The sequence below is a fragment of the Rattus norvegicus genome, chromosome 3 (genome assembly GCF_036323735.1).
Source record: "Rattus norvegicus strain BN/NHsdMcwi chromosome 3, GRCr8, whole genome shotgun sequence".
Lineage (NCBI taxonomy): Eukaryota > Metazoa > Chordata > Mammalia > Rodentia > Muridae > Rattus > Rattus norvegicus.
This window is the reverse complement of record NC_086021.1, coordinates 73,009,537-73,031,460: the sequence shown is the minus strand read 5'-3', so window position 1 is coordinate 73,031,460 and position 21,924 is coordinate 73,009,537. Positions and strand designations below refer to the sequence as shown.

The following is a 21,924-nucleotide window of genomic DNA, read 5'->3' as shown; positions in this document are numbered from 1 at the left end:
ATTTATATCCTAAAAGTAGTTGTTCACTGTTTTTGAAAAAAAATATCACAAATGATGTTACAATTGATGGGATTGTGAGTGAAATCAGTCTTTATTTAAGCCTGCTGACCTGACAAGACCTTACCTGGCATTTCCCCAGCATAGTGCCCATGTCTGACTTTGTAATGGCTTTAGTGTAGTCCAGCTCCTTGAGGCTTACACACTTCTTAATGTCACACGTAGGGCATTATATTCACTTCACTGAAATAGTGCGGCTGGTTTATCCCTGGGTTTCTTTGAGGAGTATAAAGATGTCTCATAAACTATCCACTATAAAAATAGGGCTCGCCACAATGAGTCAAAGTAACATAAAACTGTTCTCCAACCGCTCAGTTCCTTCTGCTGTGGTGAATTGGGAATCGAGTTCATGGCTTGCTCTGATTTTAATGTTTCCAAGCAGAAACCATTTTAGTTCACATTCTATAGAAAATGGAAGAGGGTGAAACACGTGGAAGCAAGAAGACCCTTGTGCCTGTATTACACAAGAGCCTGGCCATCAAGTTGTATCGGGTTTTCTTTGGCAGGTGCAGAGACCATAGTCCTGGACAAGATGCTTGAGGCAGTTTTCTGTCTGCAATTTCTGAAAACACACTTTTAGCACCAGGTCCCACGGCAGCTGCTTATCTTGAAACCCAGTCAAAGGTAATTTCAGGGAGTGATGTGTAACAGCTTTGCCTTATATATCAGAGGCAAGGTTTTTAAAAAAAGAATGGTAAATATTTTATATGTAATATGTGACTATTCATAACATTTAATGTCACATTGTCCAAGATTTCAAATTAGCTAAATATCCTAATTCTTTTTAAAAACCAGTATTTTTAAAGCAAGACTGATCTTAGTTCTCTTCTTTGTTTCTTCATTTCTTTGGCCTAATATTTTTATTGTTATGTCCAGGGTACCTGGGCTCCATTTCCAGATGTCATTTATGTATGTTCAAAGCAGACTATTGTAGACTCCTTTCAGCCAACCTGGCTCTCTATAGCACTGCACAGACACACTCCTGATGGACTAAGGCTCGTTCAAATATTTGTTATTTATCAAAACCTTCTCAGCAGATTGCATCGAAATATTTTCAGCTCGGACATGGCCCCATTCCCATTATCTGGCCATTTTATGTTACATTCGTAAGTGATATTCTTTGGATTACATGAAATAAATAGGGTGGAACATTTACTGAATATTTTTTTGGGGGAAAATTAATGGTACATGTATCTGTGATGTGCTAAGAAAAACAGAGGGACAGAAAGAGACTGAGTTTTCATCTCATTAACTTCTCACTAATAAGGTGAGATAAATTCTTGCTTCATAACTCTAGTGGGTATTTCGGAACGAATTGTTGGCAGGTTCCTTTTTCCTCAATACCGTAATTAGGGGTACCCAAATTTAAACCCTGGTAATCGGTGGTTCTTGTAGCTCTCTAGCCTATTTACTGCTAATTAGTACAGCTGTCTTATTAAAACAATAATTTCGGTGAGAAAATAGAAAAAAATAGAAAAGTTTAAATCAGAATTAGTTAATATCTAACTTACAAAGTAAGGATTAATCCTGCATAGGTGATGGTATACTGATCAATAATTACTTTTAATCTTTGTTTAGCAGTGTACTAGGGGCATATTTTTATATTTTATAAATACTTCACTCAAAAGGATTTTTAGACATCAATATTTAAATATATCTTGAATTCTACTATGAAACTAGGAAATTCTGAAGTGGATAAATTTTGTGACTATTATGACTACTCACTAGATATTTTTTGAATTAATAGCATCTTTAAAAATATCCATTAAACTTTTGGGGGCAATGTAAAACTGATGGTGTTAATTTTGTAAGTATCTACTTAGTAACTATCCACTAAGGGCAATGTCCAGTGCACAGTGCTAGCTTGATACAGTTTGTTGTTTCAGTACTTGAATAATTGGGCATAAAGGAAAGAATGAGGAGATTTAACTGATTATCAGAAACTATGCTTTCTAGAGTTAAATAGTGAGGGTATGTGGAATCTTTACTGGAGAGGACAAATTCTTTCAATCGTTTTTATATTCACAATGAATAAGGGCACATAAATGTATTATTGAGTATAAAATATTATATATGCATTAATATATAATATATAACATATTACATAAAATATATACTATGTAATAGAATTTATAATTTATATATCATATTTTTATATAATATGAACATATGGTGAAATAACATAAATATAAAACATAATAAATATTGAATATCTAAACCTCAAAATCTAATAAGAATATAATATCAATATAAAATATAATATAAAAGATATTTTGCAATTATTTATGTCATATTTATATCATTGTGTATAATAAATATAATGTATAATTATAAAGTATATACATATATATTTATATATAAATTTTATAAATATTATGTATTTAGTTATATAAATATCAAATATGGCTCATAAAAAAGAGATTCAACTTGCTTTCCCAGTCTTTTTCCTCTGCATTCTGATAGCCTTTGCCAGGTACCTCATCCGCGGTGTCTGCCTTTAGGTCTGCCAGTACAAGGGGGATCTTTGGCCAGAGTCCCACAGAGTTCCCATGGGTCTTCTGTTCTACCTAGCATTCAGGTTCCTTACCTATACAGGTTTTCTAATTCCTAGTGCTTTTTGCTTTCTGGAGATTGGGTTGCTTCATTAAACATTTTTATCATATACTTCCTAACAATGCACAATCAATTCACAAATATAAGATATATTCTCTTGATACGTTCTGAGTAGATTTTATTGGTGTTTTCTTCCTTTTATTTTTATTTTTCTTGGATATTTTATGTATTTACATTTCAAATATTATTCCCTTTCCCCCTTCTCCCAGCTTCTGTGAGAATGCTCTCACTCCCACCCACCCACTCCCTACCACATCAACGCCATTGCCTTCCCCTACATCGGGAAAACAAGCCATCACGGGACTAAGGGCTTTTACCCCTGTTGATGCTGAACAATGCCATCCTTTGCTACATATGTAGATGGAGCCACGGGTCCATCCCTGTGTTCTCTGGGGATGGTGGCTTAGTCCCTGGGAGTTACAAAGCTCAAGTCCAAGAGGATCAAAGACCTCTACATAAAACCAGATACACTCAAACTAATAGAAGAAAAAGTGGGGAAGAGCCTCAAACACATAGGCACAGGGGAAAATTTCCTGAACAGAACACCAATGCCTTATGCTCTAAGATCAAGAATCAACAAATAGGACTTCATAAAATTGCAAAGCTTCTGTAAGGCAAAGGATACTGTCATTAGGACAAAACCACAACTGACAGATTGGGAAAAGATCTTTACCAATCTTACATTTGATAGAGGGCTAATATCTAATATATACAAAGAACTCAAGAAATTAGACTCTAGAGAATCAAATAATCCTATTAAAAAGGGGGTACAGAGCTAAACAAAGAATTCTCAACTGAGGAATAGCAAAGGCTGAGAAGCACCTGAAGAAAAGTTCAACATCCTCAGTCATCAGGGAAATGCAAATCAAAAAAAAAAAAAAAACAAACCTGAAATTCTACCTCACACCAGTCAGAATGACTAAGATCAAAAACTCTGGAGGGCCTCTCTTGCTCACTTGCTCTTCCCCTCTTCCCCCTTTGTCCTTTCTCTCTCCATTCCCCTCCTCCCTCCCTCCACATGCTCATGGCCGGCCTCTACTCTCTCCTCTTCTAACTCTTGTCTTGTTCTCTCATTAAACCTCTCCGATTGGGGAAAAAACTCTGGAGGGGAAACCAGAAAAGGGTATATCATATAAAATGTAAATTTAAAAAAATCCAATAAAAGAAAAAAAGAAGCAAGAATAAAAGAAAAAGAGAATGGGTCGATTCACATTCTTCTACAGGCTGACCTCTAATGGAACCAGCACCATTTGTTGAAAATGCTGTTCTTTTTCCAATTGGATAGCTTTAGCTCCTTTGTCACAGATCAAGTGACCATAGATGTGTGGGTTGGGCCTTCAATTTTATTTCATTGATCTACCTGCCTGTCTCTGGACCAATACCATACAGCTTTTATCACAATTGATCTGTAATAAAACTTGAGGTCAGGAATGGTGATTCCCCCAGAAGTTCTTTTATTGTTGAGAACAGTCTTTGCTATCCTGGGCTTTTTGCTATTGCAAATGAATTTGCAAATTGCTCTTTCTAATTCTATGAAGAATTGAGTTGGAATTTTGATGGGAACTCCATTGAATCTGTAGATTGCTTTCGGCAAGGTGGCTATTTTTACTATATTAATCCTGTCAATCTATGAGTATGGGAGATCTTTCCATCTTCTGAGATCTTCGACTTCTTTTTTCAGAGATTTGATGTTCTTGTCATACAGATCTTTCTCTTGCTTGATTAGAGCCACACAAAGGTATTTTTTATTATTTGTGATATTGTGAAGGGTGTTGGTTCCCTAATTTCTTTCTCAGCCTGTTTATCCCTTGAATAAAGGAAGACTACTGATTTGTTTGAGTTAATTTTATATCCAGCCACTTTGTTGAAGTTCTTTATCAGCTGTAGTTCTCCTCTGGTGGAATTTTTGGGGTCACTATCATATCATCTGCAAATAGTGTTTTTTTGACTTCTTCCTTTCTAATTTGTATCCTTTGACCTCTTTTTCTTGTCTAATTGCTCTGGCTAGGACTTTGAGAACTATATTGAAGAGGTAGGGAGAGAGTGGGCAGCCTTGTTTAGTCTCTGATTTTAGTGGGATTGCTTCAAGTTTCTCTCCATTTAGTTTGATGTTGGCTACTGGTTTACTGTATATTGCTTTTACTATGTTTATTGTTATTTTCTAACCTTTAAATGAAATCTAATGAACTAGTACACAAAAATAATAGACTTGCAATACAATACTCTAATAATTATTCAATTTAGATAAGTTTTTAATATTTTCCTTATTCATAAACTAGGGACATTTAGCACCTTATAACCATTTCTGAGTTTGTAAATCAATTTCTCTACACACTACAATAATTTGTTACTTATAAGTCTTAATACAATAGTTACTATGTCCAAAGGTGATAGGGATTATCATTCTCCTATTGTTTTTTACATGGATTTAGACACCAACAACTTGGACTTTTGAATAAGTGCATAGTAAAAATGATCTCACCCTTGGAGTCTACCATCAAATTATTGTATTGTTGTCTCAAGGGGGAACAAAAATATTCACAGGAGGATATATGGAGACAAAGTTTGGAGCAGAGACTGAAGGAAAGGCCATCCAGAGACTGCCCTACCTGGGGACCCAGACCATATGCATACAGCCACCAAACCTAGACAATATTACTGATGCCAAGAAGCTCATGCTGTCAGCAGCCTAATATAGCAGTGTCCTGAGAGACTCTGCCAGAGCCTGACAAATACAGAGGTGGATGCTTGCAGCCAACCATTGAACTGAGAATGGTGTCCCCAATGTAGGAGTTAGAGAAAGGATTGAAGGAGCTGAAGGGTTTTGTAACACCATAAGAACAACAATACCAACCAAACAGAGCTTCCACGCATTAAACCACCATCCAAAGAGTACACTTGGACAAACCCATGGCTTCAGCTGCATATGTAGCAGAGAATGGCCCTGTTGGGCAGCAATGGGAGGAGAAGGCCTTGATTCTGCCAAGGCTCGACACCCCCTGTTTGGCGGAATGTCAGGGTGGGGAGGCAGGAAGGGGTGAGTGGGTGGGTGGGGGAACACTCTCATAGGAAAAGGGGGAGGTGGGATGATATAGGGGGTTTATGGATGGGGAAGTGGGAAAGGGGATAACATTTGAAATGTATATAATAAAATATCCATTAAAAAAGTCAGGAGGCTTGATTTTGTCATAGTTCTCCTGAGTGTTTTTGAGGCAAGTAGAAATGATGTGAACATATTTCAGGGAGGCTATGAATTTCCAGGGCTAGACTTAGTTGTACAAACCCAAACTATTTTGTATTCAATGTTTTATTTTACTGTAGAATTTGATAATTCTGGTATATTAGTTTTCATGTTCTTTTCTATTTAAATAGACCAATTTATGATTATTGTAATTATTTTTTAAATTAGGCCTTTCAATTGTGTCAACCAGCATTTGGTTGACAACCAGCTTCTGTAGGGTAGTTGGGAGTCCTTGGGAGGATGATTATCAAAGGGGAAAACGGCCAGTTTTCACAAGAGGGAATAACAAGTTTTCTGAAACAATTCAATAAAATAAGATGGCTGCTTCCAATAAAACTTGTCAATAAAGCCAACATTATTGTTGCTCAGAAAGCAATACCTTTCAACACTTAAAACCACACAAATGTTTGATAGAATAAAGGAAACACTGCATGTTGCTAGGCATAATTAAATGAGTATATAGCCTCATTTCCTATTCAAGGTTCTAAAATTCCACTTGTAATGTTCAGAAACAACCATTCACTCAAACTCAACACATTGGTTTTGAGACTCAGCTGTTGTTAAATATTTTGAATGTTATCCCAAAACATGACAACACTTGTTTTAGTGAGAAGCTCTTACTTCACTAGCGTAGTATTTGACAATATTGTTGGGCAGCTAGTTCTCTTAAGGAGTTTCTTTATCATTGGTTCTTAGCCTGTAGGCCATGACCCTAAGAGGGGTCACATGTCAGATATTTTGCATAGCAGAGATTACATTCCAATTCATCAAAGTATCAAAATTATAGTTATGAAGTAGCACCAAATAATTTTATGGCTGGGGTTTACCACCATATGAGGTGATGTATTAAGGTCATGGAATTAGGAAGGTTGAGAACCACTGGTTTATATTAAAGCAGCCTACAGTGAATCTTAAATTAAGGAAGAAATTATCAGTTGAGAGATATCTAAGAGAGAAATTATCAGTTGAGAGATATCTAAGAGAGAAATTATCAGTTGAGCGATATCTAAGAGATATCTAAGAGAGAAATTATCAGTTGAGAGATATCTAAGAGAGAAATTATCAGTTGAGAGATATCTAAGAGATATCTAAGAGAGAAATTATCAGTTGAGAGATATCTAAGAGAGAAATTATCAGTTGAGAGATATCTAAGAGAGAAATTATCAGTTGAGAGATATCTAGGAGCACTGAAGATGATGTGCTTGCATGAACTGGAGCTTTCTGTGATTCTTAAAAGTCAAAGTTCTGAGAATATGTGTTTTAAGAATTGTATTATTTCACATATATTATTGGTACTTTTTAAATAAAAGTAGTTTTCTTAATTGGTGTAGCCAAAGATAAGTTGCCCAGGCTCCCATAAACCTTTTAATTGTTCTCATGTAAGGAACTCTAATTAAATCCATTCATTGGGTCAAATACATACAATATGTCAAAGAGGTGGTAGGGGTTTTGTCAGGAAGAAACAGGTTTCAGTGGGAGGAGGGATTTGGGGGTTAGTATGACTTAAATTATATATCTATAGCTAGTGGCAGAGGAAGACTGCTGTACTGCTATCTCCTCTAAACTGGAGTATTCACTAGTGGAGGGAGAAAGAAGGCTTAAAAGATTTAGGAAGCAAATAAAATATAAAGCCAGTAAGTGAGTGAAACATGAGAACATCAGGAAGCTCCTGGAAGTTACAGGACCCACAAGGTCCCCTTTTTAGTTGTTATGAGCAGGAATAATTTCAGGGAGATAAGAGACTCTTGGATTGCTGAGCTGTCAACAAGTTGTGCAGAGAACATTAGGGATATAGTTTTCATAAATCATCTCCCACTCCAGGTTTGTGTGTGTGTGTGTATGTGTGTGCTGTGTGTTTTGTTTTGTTTTGGTGATGAAGCTGACTTGGAGTCATCTATATTTCTATAAGGAATTCCTACTCATATGTCTTTCAATGTCTGCAGTAAACCCACTGCTTCTCTACACTACACTTGAGCAGAATCCTTTCCTTGTTTTTTTTTTTTTTTTATTAACTTGAGTATTTCTTATATACATTTCAAGTGTTATTCCCTTTCCCGGTTACCGGGCAAACATCCCTCTCCCAACTCCCCTTCCTTATGGGTGTTCCCCTCCCAACCCTCCCCCCATTGTCGCCCTCCCCCCAACAGTCTAGTTCACTGGGGGTTCAGTCTTAGCAGGACCCAGGGCTTCCCCTTCCACTGGTGCTCTTACTAGGATATTCATTGCTACCTATGAGGTCAGAGTCCAGGGTCAGTCCATGTATAGTCTTTAGGTAGTGGCTTAGTCCCTGGAAGCTCTGGTTGCTTGGCATTGTTGTACATATGGGGTCTCGAGCCCCTTCAAGCTCTTCCAGTTCTTTCTCTGGTTCCTTCAATGGGGGTCCTATTCTCAGTTCAGTGGTTTGCTGCTGGCATTCGCCTCTGTATTTGCTGTAATCTGGCTGTGTCTCTCAGGAGCGATCTACATCCGGCTCCTGTCGGTCTGCACTTCTTTGCTTCATCCATCTTGTCTAATTGGGTGGCTGTATATGTATGGGCCACATGTGGGGCAGGCTCTGAATGGGTGTTCCTTCAGTCTCTGTTTTAATCTTTGCCTCTCTCTTCCCTGCCAAGGGTATTCATGTTCCCCTTTTAAAGAAGGAGTGAAGCATTCACATTTTGATCATCTGTCTTGTGTTTCATTTGTTCTAGGCGTCTAGGGTAATTCAAGCATTTGGGCTAATAGCCACTTATCAATGAGTGCATACCATGTATGTCATTCTGTGATTGGGTTAGCTCACTCAGGATGATATTTTCCAGTTCCAACCATTTGCCTATGAATTTCATAAAGTCATTGTTTTTGATAGCTGAGTAATATTCCATTGTGTAGATGTATCACATTTTCTGTATCCATTCCTCTGTTGAATGGCATCTGGGTTCTTTCCAGCTTCTGGCTATTATAAATAAGGCTGCAATGAACATAGTGGAGCACGTGTCTTTTTTATATGTTGGGGCATCTTTTGGGTATATGCCCAAGAGAGGTATAGCTGGATCCTCAGGCAGTTCAATGTCCAATTTTCTGAGGAACCTCCAGACTGATTTCCAGAATGGTTGTACCAGTCTGCAATCCCACCAACAATGGAGGAGTGTTCCTCTTTCTCCGCATCCTCGCCAGCATTTGCTGTCACCTGAGTTTTTGATCTTAGCCATTCTCACTGGTGTGAGGTGAAATCTCAGGGTTGTTTAGATTTGCATTTCCCTTATGACTAAAGATGTTGAACATTTCTTTAGGTGTTTCTCGGCCATTCGGCATTCCTCAGCTGTGAATTCTTTGTTTAGCTCTGAACCCCATTTTTTAATAGGGTTATTTGTTTCCCTGTGGTCTAACTCCTTGAGTTCTTTGTATATTTTGGATATACGGCCTCTATCTGTTGTAGGATTGGTAAAGATCTTTTCCCAATCTGTTGGTTGTTGTTTTGTCCTAACCACAGTGTCCTTTGCCTTACAGAAGCTTTGCAGTTTTATGAGATCCCATTTGTCGATTCTTGATCTTAGAGCATAAGCCATTGGTGTTTTGTTCAGGAAATTTTTTCCAGTGCCCATGTGTTCCAGATGCTTCCCTAGTTTTTCTTCTATTAGTTTGAGTGTGTCTGGTTTGATGTGGAGGTCCTTGATCCACTTGGACTTAAGCTTTGCACAGGGTGATAAGCATGGATCGATCTGCATTCTTCTACATGTTGCCCTCCAGTTGAACCAGCACCATTTGCTGAAAATGCTATCTTTTTTCCATTGGATGGTTTTGGCTCCTTTGTCAAAAATCAAGTGACCATAGGTGTGTGGGTTCATTTCTGGGTCTTCAATTCTATTCCATTGGTCTATCTGTCTGTCTCTGTACCAATACCATGCAGTTTTTATCACTATTGCTCTGTAATAATGCTTGAGTTCAGGGATAGTGATTCCCCCTGAAGTCCTTTTATTGTTGAGGATAGTTTTAGCTATCCTGGGTTTTTTGTTATTCCAGATGAATTTGCAAATTGTTCTGTCTAACTCTTTGAAGAATTGGATTGGTATTTTGATGGGGATTGCATTGACTCTGTAGATCGCTTTTGGTAAAATGGCCATTTTTACTATATTAATCCTGCCAATCCATGAGCATGGGAGATCTTTCCATCTTCTGAGGTCTTCTTCAATTTCTTTCTTCAATGTCTTGAAGTTGTTATTGTACAAATCTTTTACTTGCTTGGTTAAAGTCACACCGAGGTACTTTATATTATTTGGGTCTATTATGAAGGGTGTCGTTTCCCTAATTTCTTTCTCAGCTTGTTTCTCTTTTGTATAGAGGAAGGCTACTGATTTATTTGAGTTAATTTTATACCCAGCCACTTTGCTGAAGTTGTTTATCAGCTTTAGTAATTCTCTGGTGGAACTTTTGGGATCACTTAAATATACTATCATATCATCTGCAAATAGTGATATTTTGACTTCTTCTTTTCTGATCTGTATCCCCTTGACCTCCTTTTTTGTCTGATTGCTCTGGCTAGAACTTCAAGAACTATATTGAATAAGTAGGGAGAGAGTGGGCAGCCTTGTCTAGTCCCTGATTTTAGTGGGATTGCTTCAAGTTTCTCTCCATTTCGTTTAATGTTAGCAACTGGTTTGCTGTATATGGCTTTTACTATGCTTAGGTATGGGCCTTGAACTCCTATTCTTTCCAGGACTTTTATCATGAAGGGGTGTTGAATTTTGTCAAATGCTTTCTCAGCATCTAATGAAATGATCATGTGGTTTTGTTCTTTCAGTTTGTTTATATAATGGATCACGTTGATGGTTTTCCGTATATTAAACCATCCCTGCATGCCTGGGATGAAGCCTACTTGATCATGGTGGATGATTGCTTTGATGTGCTCTTGGATTCGGTTTGCCAGAATTTTATTGAGTATTTTTGCGTCGATATTCATAAGGGAAATTGGTCTGAAGTTCTCTTTCTTTGTTGGGTCTTTGTGTGGTTTAGCTATAAGAGTAATTGTGGCTTCATAGAAGGAATTCGGTAGTGCTCCATCTGTTTCAATTTTGTGGAATAGTTTGGATAATATTGGTATGAGGTCTTCTATGAAGGTCTGACAGAATTCTGCACTAAACCCGTCTGGACCTGGGCTCTTTTTGGTTGTGAGACCTTTAATGACTGCTTCTATTTCCTTAGGAGTTATGGGGTTGTTTAACTGGTTTATCTGTTCCTGATTTAACTTCGGTACCTGGTATCTGTCTAGGAAATTGTCCACTTCCTGCAGATTTTCAAGTTTTGTTGAATATAGGCTTTTATAGTAAGATCTGATGATTTTTTTTTAATTTCCTCTGAATTTGTAGTTATGTCTCCCTTTTCATTTCTGATTTTGTTAATTTGGACACACTCTCTGTGTCCTCTCGTTAGTCTGGCTAAGGGTTTATCTATCTTGTTGATTTTCTCAAAGAACCAACTTTTGGTTCTGTTGATTGTTTCTATGGTCCTTTTTGTTTCTACTTGGTTGATTTCAGCTCTGACTTTGATTATTTCCTGCCTTCTACTCCTCCTGGGTGTATTTGCTTCTTTTTGTTCTAGAGCTTTTAGGTGTGCTGGCAAGCTGCTGACATATGCTCTTTCCTGTTTCTTTCTGCAGGCACTCAGCACTATGAGTTTTCCTCTTAGCACAGGTTTCATTGTGTCCCATAAGTTTGGGTATGTTGTACCTTCATTTTCATTAAATTCTAAAAAGTCTTTAATTTCTTTTTTATTTCTTCCTTGACCAGGTTATCATTGAGTAGAGCATTGTTCAATTTCCACGTATATGTGGGTATTCTTCCCTTATTGTTATTGAAGACCAGTTTTAGGCCGTGGTGGTCTGATAGCACACATGGGATTATTTCTATCTTTCTGTACCTGTTGAGGCCCATTTCTTGACCAATTATATGGTCAATTTTGGAGAAAGTACCATGAGGAGCTGAGAAGAAGGTATGTCCTTTTGCTTTAGGATAGAATGTTCTAGAAATATCTGTTAAGTCCATTTGGCTCATGACTTCTCTTAGTCTGTCTACGTCTCTGTTTAATTTCTGTTTCCATGATCTGTCCATTGATGAGAGTGTGGTGTTGATATCTCCTACTATTATTGTGTGAGGTGCAATGTGTGTTTTGAGCTTTAGTAAGGTTTCTTTTACGTATGTCAGTACCCTTGTATTTGGGGCATAAATATTTAGGATTGAGAGTTCATCTTGGTGGATTTTTCCTTTGATGAATATGAAGTGTCCTTCCTTATCTTTTTTGATGACTTTTAGTTGAAAATTAATTTTATTTGATATTAGAATGTCTATTCCAGCTTGCTTCTACCGACCATTTGCTTGGAAAGTTGTTTTCCAGCCTTTCACTCTGAGGTAGTGTCTGTCTTTGTCTCTGAGGTGTGTTTCCTGTAGGCAGCAGAATGCAGGGTCCTCGTTGCGTATCCAGTTTGTTAATCTATGTCTTTTTATTGGGGAGTTGAGGCCATTGATGTTGAGAGATATTAAGGAATAGTGATTATTGCTTCCTGTTATATTCATATTTGGATGTGAGGTTATGTTTGTGTGCTTTTCTTCTCTTTGTTTTGTTGCCAAGACGATTAGTTTCTTGCTTCTTCTAGGGTATAGCTTGCCTCCTTATGTTGGGCTTTACCATTTATTATTCTTTGTAGTGCTGGATTTGTAGAAAGATATTGTGCAAATTTGGTTTTGTCATGGAATATCTTGGTTTCTCTATCTATGTTAATTGAGAGTTTTGCAGGATACAGTAACCTGGGCTGGCATTTGTGTTCTCTTAGGGTCTGTATGACATCAGTCCAGGATCTTCTGGCCTTCATAGTTTCTGGCGAAAAGTCTGGTGTGATTCTGATAGGTCTGCCTTTATATGTTACTTGACCTTTTTCCCTTACTGCTTTTAATATTCTTTATTTTGTGCGTTTGGTGTTTTGACTATTATGTGACGGGAGGTGTTTCTTTTCTGATCCAATCTATTTGGAGTTCTGTAGGCTTCTTGTATGCCTATGGGTATCCCTTTTTTAGGTTAGGGAAGTTTTCTTCTATGATTTTGTTGAAGATATTTACTGGTCCTTTGAACTGTTAGTCTTCACTCTTTTCTATATCTATTATTCTTAGGTTTGATCTTCTCATTGAGTCCTGGATTTCCTGTATGTTTTGTACCAGTAGTTTTTTCCGCTTTACATTATCTTTGACAGTTGAGTCAATGATTTCTATGGAATCTTCTGCTCCTGAGATTCTCTCTTCCATCTCTTGTATTCTGTTGGTGAAGCTTGTATCTACAGCTCCTTGTCTCTTCTTTTGGTTTTCTATATCCAGGGTTGTTTCCATGTGTTCTTTCTTGATTGCTTCTATTTCCATTTTTAATTCCTTCAACTGTTTGATTGTGTTTTCCTGGAATTCTTTCAGGAATTTTTGTGTCGCCTCTCTATGGGCTTCTACTTGTTTATTTATGTTTTCCTGAAATTCTTTCAGGCATTTTTGCGATTCCTCTCTGTAGGCTTCTACTTGTTTATTAATGTTTTCCTGTGTTTCTCTAAGGGAGTTCTTCACGTCTTTCTTGAAGTCCTCCAGCATCATGATCAAATATGATTTTGAAACTAGATCTTGCTTTTCTGGTGTGTTTGGATATTCCATGTTTGTTTTGATGGGAGAATTGGGCTCCGATGGTGCCATGTAGTCTTGGTTTCTGTTGCTTGGGTTCCTGTGCTTGCCTCTCGCCATCAGATTATCTCTAGTGTTACTTTGTTCTGCTATTTCTGACAGTGGCTATACTGTCCTATAAGCCTGTGTGTCAGGAGTGCTGTAGACCTGTTTTCCTGTTTTCTTTCAGCCAGTTATGGGGACAGAGTGTTCTGCTTTCCGGCGTGTAGTTTTTCCTCTCTACAGGTCTTCAGCTATTCCTGTGGGCCTGTGTCTTGAGTTCACCAGGCAGGTCACTTGCAGCAGAAAAGTTGGTCTTACCTGTGATCCCGGGCTCAAATTAGCTTGCGGGGTGCTGCCCACGAGCTCTCTGCGGCGGCAGCAACCAGGAAGATCTGCACCGCCGTTTCCGGGAGCTTCAGTGCACCAGGGTTCCAGATGGCGTTTGGTGTTTTCCTCTGGCGTCCGAGATGTGTGCAGAGTGCAGTCTCTTCTGGTTTCCCAGGCGTGTCTGCCTCTCTGAAGGTTTAGCTCTCCCTCCCATGGGATTTGGGTGCAGAGAACTGTTTCCTTTCCTTGGTTTCTCATCTGGACCTCTTCTGGGTATATATAGGCATTCGTTAATATCTACTCAAGAAAAAAAATCACTAATGCCACTTTTCTGCTTTCAATTGTGTTTTTGTGTATGTATCCTAGCTTGCTTCTATGTGAGAAAAACTTTTATTTATCTTTTTGTGCTTGGCTTATTTTGTTCAGCATGTTGACATTTTAACATTTTTTCCCTTATAGAAAATACAAGAGACAAGCAGAAGCCACATTTCCTGTCTTTCAGCCCAGATCTGATATTAATTTAACACAGAGCATAGTTTCAAGCTGCAGCAACGAGACATGAAGTCTGTAGGCTCCTGCCATTCTGATTTAAGGATTTCATTCCCCTTACTCTCTGGTGTCTTCCCTGCTTGCTAATCATTATCACATGGTTGAGATGGATGCTTCTAGGGCTTTATCTAGTTCGATAATGTTTCTCAATCAGGGTTGACTTTGGATTATTTGGGACTGATTTTAGAGTCTCGTGCACGCATGGTGGGCAAACATTGCAGTATTAAGGCACACGACTAGGCGTAACTTGACCTTTTGTTTTGAGACAAGGCCTCACTAAGCTATCCAAGATGGGCAGGACTTGTTCTATGGCTTATGTAGATCTTAAATTTTTAATTCTTTTATTCTGCCTCATGAGCAGCTGGATCACAGGTTTATGCCCAGGCACAGCTTGAGGAAATTTTTGCTGGCCACATTTTTGGAGTGAGTGGTTTGTACCCAGAGCTAAGAATTATGCTAAACTCTAAATATTGTAGGTGGGTCTGATAAGTATAGACTTACCCTGTTCCAAGTGCCAGCAGGAGGGAGATAGAAGGCCCTTACTCTAGAGACACAGTTTAGAATTACTGTAATGGTGCGGGCATAGCTGTGGTCATCCAAACAGACAGATATTCACCAGTTTGAAGCGATCGTTCTGTATTGATTGATTTGCCTGGGGCATGTGGTAATGCTGCTATACAGTGGGCTTTTCTATAGAGGTCAGCCTCTGCCACAGTATATTGTAGAAGTTGCTTTGGGAGGTAATGATACACAACGAGTTATGAAAGCATTTTCCATAAAATTCTAACAAGATTTCACACATTGTAATTGAGGGATAAGAGGGTGACAATATTGCTTTCCAGAAGTAAAAGAATATTCCCTACTTATTAAATTAGCTTCTTTTGTAGGGAGAGTGATGATGGTGACTGTCACTGTCCATCCTGCACTGTAAATTTAAGCTTCATTGAACTATGAAGAAGAGGGAAATTATAGTATATCTATTTTCTTTTTCATTCCACTTGATCAAACACACATCTAAAGACTGTAAATTGTATTAGCAATGACAAGCTATCAGGAACAATTCTTCAGAGGTTATTTATCAGATTTGCAAAAGATGGGGCAGTCTTGAAAATTCTTCCCAGTTTACTTATTTTTTTCAGCTACACATATTTCACATTTTTTTCAGCCTTTCTAAAATGTTCACCTTACAGTGTTCCATGCTCACAGAATCAGTAACCCAGGTAGGATCCATGGTGTAATTATGTGAAACCCAAGTGATCTGCAGATAAAGAAAATGTTGTCAGTGGATCTTCCAGTCAGTACATTGGTTATCTATCAGGCAAGCACATGGTATATGATTGGGGGGTAACTAACATTTTCTGCACCTAGTGGGTGGAACTCACACTCACCATGAAAGGAAGGTCAAACTCTCAGTTTGCCCTTTGGTAGATTCTTCACAGATAATAATCCATACCAACTCATGAGTTTCTCTATCATGCAACTAGGATGTTGGAAGCACTCGGGTTCTTGAGATCAGGAGATGCAAATTACACAATAGACTCCTTTCTCCAGATAGCCCTGCATTAGAGAATTGCAAGCTCCTTCCTTTCACTGGATCTCCTTTGAGGTTAACTTCATTAAAATCCCTCTCTGGTGTATCCCACTACACCTAGGCTCTTCGAACCTGGGCCAAGTCCACACTGCAGCACACACATCACCCTTCTCCTCTTCATAAACAAACATTTACCTAGGAAAGGTAAAGGGACAAAGAGAGGCAGCTTCCCCTAACAGTGGCTTCCAAGGCTGTGCCTTTCTAGAAAAATCTGTAATAAGAGAACACTCTAAATACTACAGTGGTAAACTGTAGCTCCTGAATGTGTGCAAACTTATTTCTCTGCCAAGGACTACCACTAACTAAACTTCCGAAATGCCGCTTAGTTTACGAGTAGACACACCTTGGCATTTTGCCAGTGATGGAGGACAGACAGTTGCATGCCATTGGACATAAGCTTGGTGGAGAGATACCCGATCAGATTTAGATCAAAGCTCCTGAGAGTGGACTAACTATTGTTATTCAGGGAGCAGTTAGGGCTTATATTGGTGTAAACGTCACTATTGATCTTTATGCATTAGCAGAAGCAGGTAAGTGTTTCTCTACCTTAGCAAAGAGCGTGGGTCTCTCTATCCCTGAAAAGCCCTGCGACTCAGTTATATCTGCTATGGCAAGGTCCGAACAGCATCAGTGACCAAGAACCCCACACCAGCAGGCAGTGAGCTAAAGAAGTACTGTCCACATGCAGGAGTTGAAAGAGTCTTTCCATAAACGACCACTTGCCTTTATCAGGAAGCAATCGAGGGCAAAAGGGGCTTGCTTTCGGGCTTGCACCTCCTTCCTGTCATTCACATGTAATGGGTTGTTGCCTCATAGCCTCTCTCTCTCCTGCTCTGTACAGTTTGTGCAGACTGACACGTGAGGAATCAACATTGTTTAAAATGGTGTTGAAGAACCAAGGAGTAAAATTAGTAATCCACAAGGGTGGGAGAAAACATCCAGCACGTATCCTGTCAAGCTTTTCTAATATTTGATTTTGATGAACTATCATACTTTCTCTGGTAAAAACTCAGCACTGAAACTTGCTCTGACTGCTTAGTTGCCCAAGGCTTCTGTCTAATTATAAATACTGAACTACCCTGCAGTATGCACACTGGTACTCAGAGCCAAAGCTGGTGAAAAAGGCCAGTAATTAGTTTCCTAAATAACATGAGAAATTACAAATTTAAAAGTACATAAAACTGACCCAGGTTTATTTTTGTAACTAAAGCTTTTATAGAAGTTCATGATTTTAACTTTTGAAATACGCATCTGTTCTGTTGTGATTTCCTTTTTTAAAAAAAATTACAGTACAGTTTTTTTTCTTTTTCCTTTTTTTCTCCTCCACATAATATTTTTATTGATTCTCTGGGAGTTTCATATCACGCACTCAATCACAACCCCTTCCCAGTCTTCCCATCCCTTCTAGTCCAATCTCTACCCTTCTCATCTCCTCCCCATTAGGAAAATGTAAAAAATAAAAATAAGGGGGAAGAAAAAGTCTGCTTTGTGTTATCTATATAGTCACAGGAGCACGGTCAAATTCTCAGGGGCCCGCCCTTTAAGTAAACCTGAGTCCTTTCCCTACCACGTATCCACCATCAATCGTGGGGAGCTACACTTCAGCATCACTGGCACAGTTGTTTTGGAAAATTCTCTTTAGTGACTTCCTGTCTAGCCTGTTTTGGCTGGTGGGGATTGGGATCGTCAAGACGCCTTCCACGTCCCTCCCTCTTAACCATGTATCTGCAATCATCTATATCAGAGCAACACTATGTCTTGCTCTCCCCAGTCAGAGCGTAAACCACGGGCCTCCACGTGGTTTCTGAGAATTAGACAGACCACAGACACAGACAAGGCCATCAGAGATTGCCCGGAACGTAGAGTTCACCATAGCCTCAGGAGGCGCCGCAGTCTATCGACATCAATCTGGCTTCAAGCTGTAGCACATCCACGCAATGACTGTGGAGTCCAGAAGATGATGTTGGAGTCTCTGGGACTGGAGATACAGATGGTTGTGAGCCACCATGCGGGTTTCATAACCCAAGCCTGGGATTGGCATGAAAGAGTAGGCAGGGTTCTTAACTGCTGGGCCATTTAGTCAGCTCCAAGTTTCTTGTTTCTTTTTTTTCTTTTTTTAAAAGATTTATTTATTCATTTATTATATATAAGTACACTGTAGCTGTCTTCAGATACACTGGAAGAGGGAATCGGATCTCTTTACAGATGGTTGTGAGCCACCATGTGGTTGCTGGGAATTGAACTCAGGACCTCTGGAAGAGCAGTCGGGTGCTCTTAACCACTGAGCCATCTCTCCAGCCCCAAGTTTCTTATTTCTTATCACTTAGTTTTATAATCAAGTAACATATTCAGAGTGATATAAAACAACTGAGACCATCTATTTCAAATTTCTTCTGGATTTGTGGTGTCGACGGACACCCAAATGTCAGCAGCTACCCAGATGTTTTTCATCTGTTCCAATTTCCTATACTACCCTGCGGATTGATGTCTATATGCAGGTGAGAGCAGGTATAGGATAAGGCAAAGCCTGTGATTGGGCAGTGAAAAAGAAAGGCGGGGCCCAGTGTTTGAAAGGCGGGAGAGAGAGAGGGGAAAAGGAGAAGAGGAGATAGAGGAAGGAGAAGGATGAACCAGCCCAGTGGGGCTTTAATAGCCACAGGTAGCTATCAATATCTTATAAGGGATGGATTATTACAGGACAATTTGTCTTATCTAGCTAGGCAGTTTATATCAATATCAATTGGCTCTGAGTTTATTGTGTGGCTGTTTTGTGGAAGGAAAATTTACTGATATAAATCTGATTGATAAATTACAAGTTTCAAGAGTTTTGATTTTGACGGGTTACTGGGAATTGTGACAGCTACCCGAGAGATGGGGCTGGTGTGGCAGCGACCCACCGAGGAAACTTAGCGAGCCGGGTGGAGAGGTTTTGAGAGCTCTGAGCCAGAGAGTCTGCCGAGTCTGGCTGGTCGAATGAGACCACTGGCGCCATGGGTGCTAGCGTGAGATAGTGTTCCATTTATTTAATATTTACTGCTGCACTACCCTGCCACCAATTTTGCTTCATCCATCATAGACATGAATAGATAACACCAGGCCCCTAAAATGTTCTGTCTTCCTAACTCAAAATGTTTCTACACTTGGTCAGTGATATGGTGTTTGTTTTTTTTTTTTTTTTTTTTTTTTATAAGAAAAGTAAACCTCTGGTTTGCACCATTTCCCAATTCCTATTGCAAAGCTATTGACTTCAGCCAACACAGTGAAGTCTCTCAAAGCAGCGTTGGCACAGAAAAGCGATACTAATCCATTCCCACTTCTCAAACAGTTCTTAGCTTTTGCTACTCTCATGAGGCTATTTGACATGGACAATCTCTGGGTCTGAATCTTCTCTGCTACAGTTAAACATTCCCGCCCTCATACATCAATTACTTCCTTCTGGGAGGATTTTTCTAGCATCATTCCCTGGTTGTAATACCTGTCAAACTTTTTTTTTTATTTCCCATCCCCCTTCTTTTATGAGGGTGTTTCCCCTCCACATCTATCCCCTTCCCACATTCCTACCCTGATAGTCCCATAAACTGGGAAGTCCAGCCTTGGCAGAACCAAGGGCTTCTCCTCCCATTGGTGCCCCAACAAGGACATCCTCTGCTACATATACAGCTGGAGCCATGGGTCTGTCCATGTGTACTATTTGTGTAGTGGTTTAATCTCTGGGAGCTCTGGTAGGTTGGTATTGTTCTTATGGGGTTGCAAGCCCCCTCAGCTCCTTCAGTCCTTTCTCTCACTCCTCCAATGGGGTTGCTGTTCTCAGTTCAATGGTTTGCTGCTAGTATTCAAACCTTTAAGATACAAGGGAAACCTTTTTTATGGAACCGAGGTGGTCAGCTTTGTCAAGGCGAAGCAGAACAACATCTCCTCGGCCACCAGGTCAGAAGCTCACTGCAATGGACAACAAAATCAAACTTTGTGCTTTTTTTTCTTTTTTGGGATAAAGAGGGGTTATATTTCAAGACAGGGTTTCTCTGTGTATCTGTGGGTATCCTGGAACTCGCTTTGTAGGGCAAGTTGTCCTTGTGTCACAGAGATCCACCTGCCACTTCCTCCAGAGTGCTGGCATTCAAGGTGTGTGCATTATCTCCTAGCAACATTCTGTGTCTTCTATAAGCAGTGCATGGTCACAGAAGTTGCTGCTGATGCTCTGGGTGGAGAGTGGTAGAGCTCTGATGTGTGAATCAGTGATGAGAACAACAGATAAAGTTTTTGCGAGAAGCAATGTGTCTTGACCCATGGCAGAGTGGGTCGTCTGTTGAGTAAGGAGAATTCTTGTCATAGACCAAAGAGAACTAGAGAAAGGGCAGGTCTGTTTGGGTATGGATTGTGAATACCAAGCTGAATGTTTTAAATTTGGTTGTTTTAAATAAGGCTATTCCTGAATGGACAAATACTAGATCCCAAAGAGCTAGCTGAATCTGCATACTTTTCAAGCTTTCTAAAGATGATATTTGCCAATATGTTGTCAGAAAACTCTTAGATGAAGTAGGTGAAAAGTCCGGGGCCAAAGCAGCAAAGATATAATGTCTGTTACTCCACACGTCCTATAAAATAAATGACAACACATTTCTTTGAAGAAAAAAATGCATGAAAAAAGGATGAAGTTGCAGAAGATACTAATATTTTGGCCAAGAGAATAAATTAAGCCAAAAAAGGAGAAAGAAATCAGGAACAGATTGTCAAGAGATGTAGGCTGAACTTACTGATATCTTCTACTTCTGTGCCTGAAGTCTCAGTCTAATAAAAAGATAATAAAAAGAATAAGAACCAATAGGGTCTGGAGAGATGGCTAACTGATCAACACCACTTGTTCTTGCAGATGATTTGGGTTCAGTCCCTAGAAAACAATTGGATGTTTACAATCATCTCTAACTCCAGCTGCAGAAGATCTAATATCCTCCTCTGATCTCCTTGGGTGCTAAGCACACATATTGTGCACACTCATACATGCTGGCAAGGTACTCACACACATAAAATAGGAAATGATTAAACCTTGAATTCAATGGGACCTAGCAAGAGAGTTTAGTTTGGGTTAAATATGAACAAAGTGCATTACATACCATATAATACTGCTTAATTTTCTTTAAGTAAAAGGAAATGGATCACAAGAGATCATAGGTCTTAAAAGTGGGTGCCTGGCTACACGCCCTGAAGTTGACAATGTGTTTCTGGTTCTGTCTATGACACTCTGACTTAATCACTCAAAACTGACTAAGATAGAACTACCCTAGGCTGGAGGGTCCAGTTGCCCTAGACTGAGCCACTCTGTCTTACTGCAATTCAAAAGATTTCAAACTAAGCTACTCACCACATTTTAAATACCTTACAGGTATTTCTAAGGATGGGTACAAACTCAATATGACTCCTCCTACTCCACACTGGATACATTACTATTTCTCAGTTTTGCCTATCCCAAGGAATGGTACTACCCTCCACCCAGTTGAGGCACCATGTCTCTCATGTCTCTCTTTGTCTCTTTTTGAGTTTATCTCTTCCCATTTCTTTTTTCTTTTCTTTCTTTCTTTTTTTTTTTTTTGCATCAGTAATTCTACCTTTCACATGTAACCCTTTTCATAACAAATGGATGCTCTCTTGATTTTCTGAGTAGTGGCCTTTCAGGTGGTCTGCTCATGGCTTTCAGTTTTTAGCATGCTCTAAGGCAGCATAGAGAACGAAGGACTTATTTGAGCTTGCAGATCCCAAAGGAGAGTACATAATGATGGGAGGGGCATAAGCAGGAAGCCCGAGCAGAAAAGCTCGGAGGTCATAGCTCTCGCCACACATCTGAAGCTGAGAGAGTAAGCAAGAAGTGGGGTGAGAGTATGTATTTT

At 39.2% G+C, this 21,924-nt stretch overlaps 1 protein-coding gene across 8 annotated transcripts in view; it reads right to left on the bottom strand.

The window, feature by feature from the left end:
- B3galt1 (Beta-1,3-galactosyltransferase 1) overlaps positions 1-21,924 on the bottom strand; it is a 573,038-nt gene that overhangs the window by 202,987 nt on the left and 348,127 nt on the right. For 4 of the 8 annotated variants that reach the window (XM_063284269.1, XM_063284268.1, XM_063284266.1 and 1 more), the window contains one exon: positions 8,040-15,709. The exons of the other annotated variants lie outside the window; for them this stretch is intronic. In XM_063284269.1, coding sequence (XP_063140339.1) covers positions 9,133-10,344 — 1,212 coding nt within the window. In that variant the 5' untranslated portion in view covers positions 10,345-15,709 and the 3' untranslated portion in view covers positions 8,040-9,132. Of the gene's footprint in view, positions 1-8,039; positions 15,710-21,924 lie in introns of those variants that run through there. 8 annotated transcript variants of the gene reach the window in all.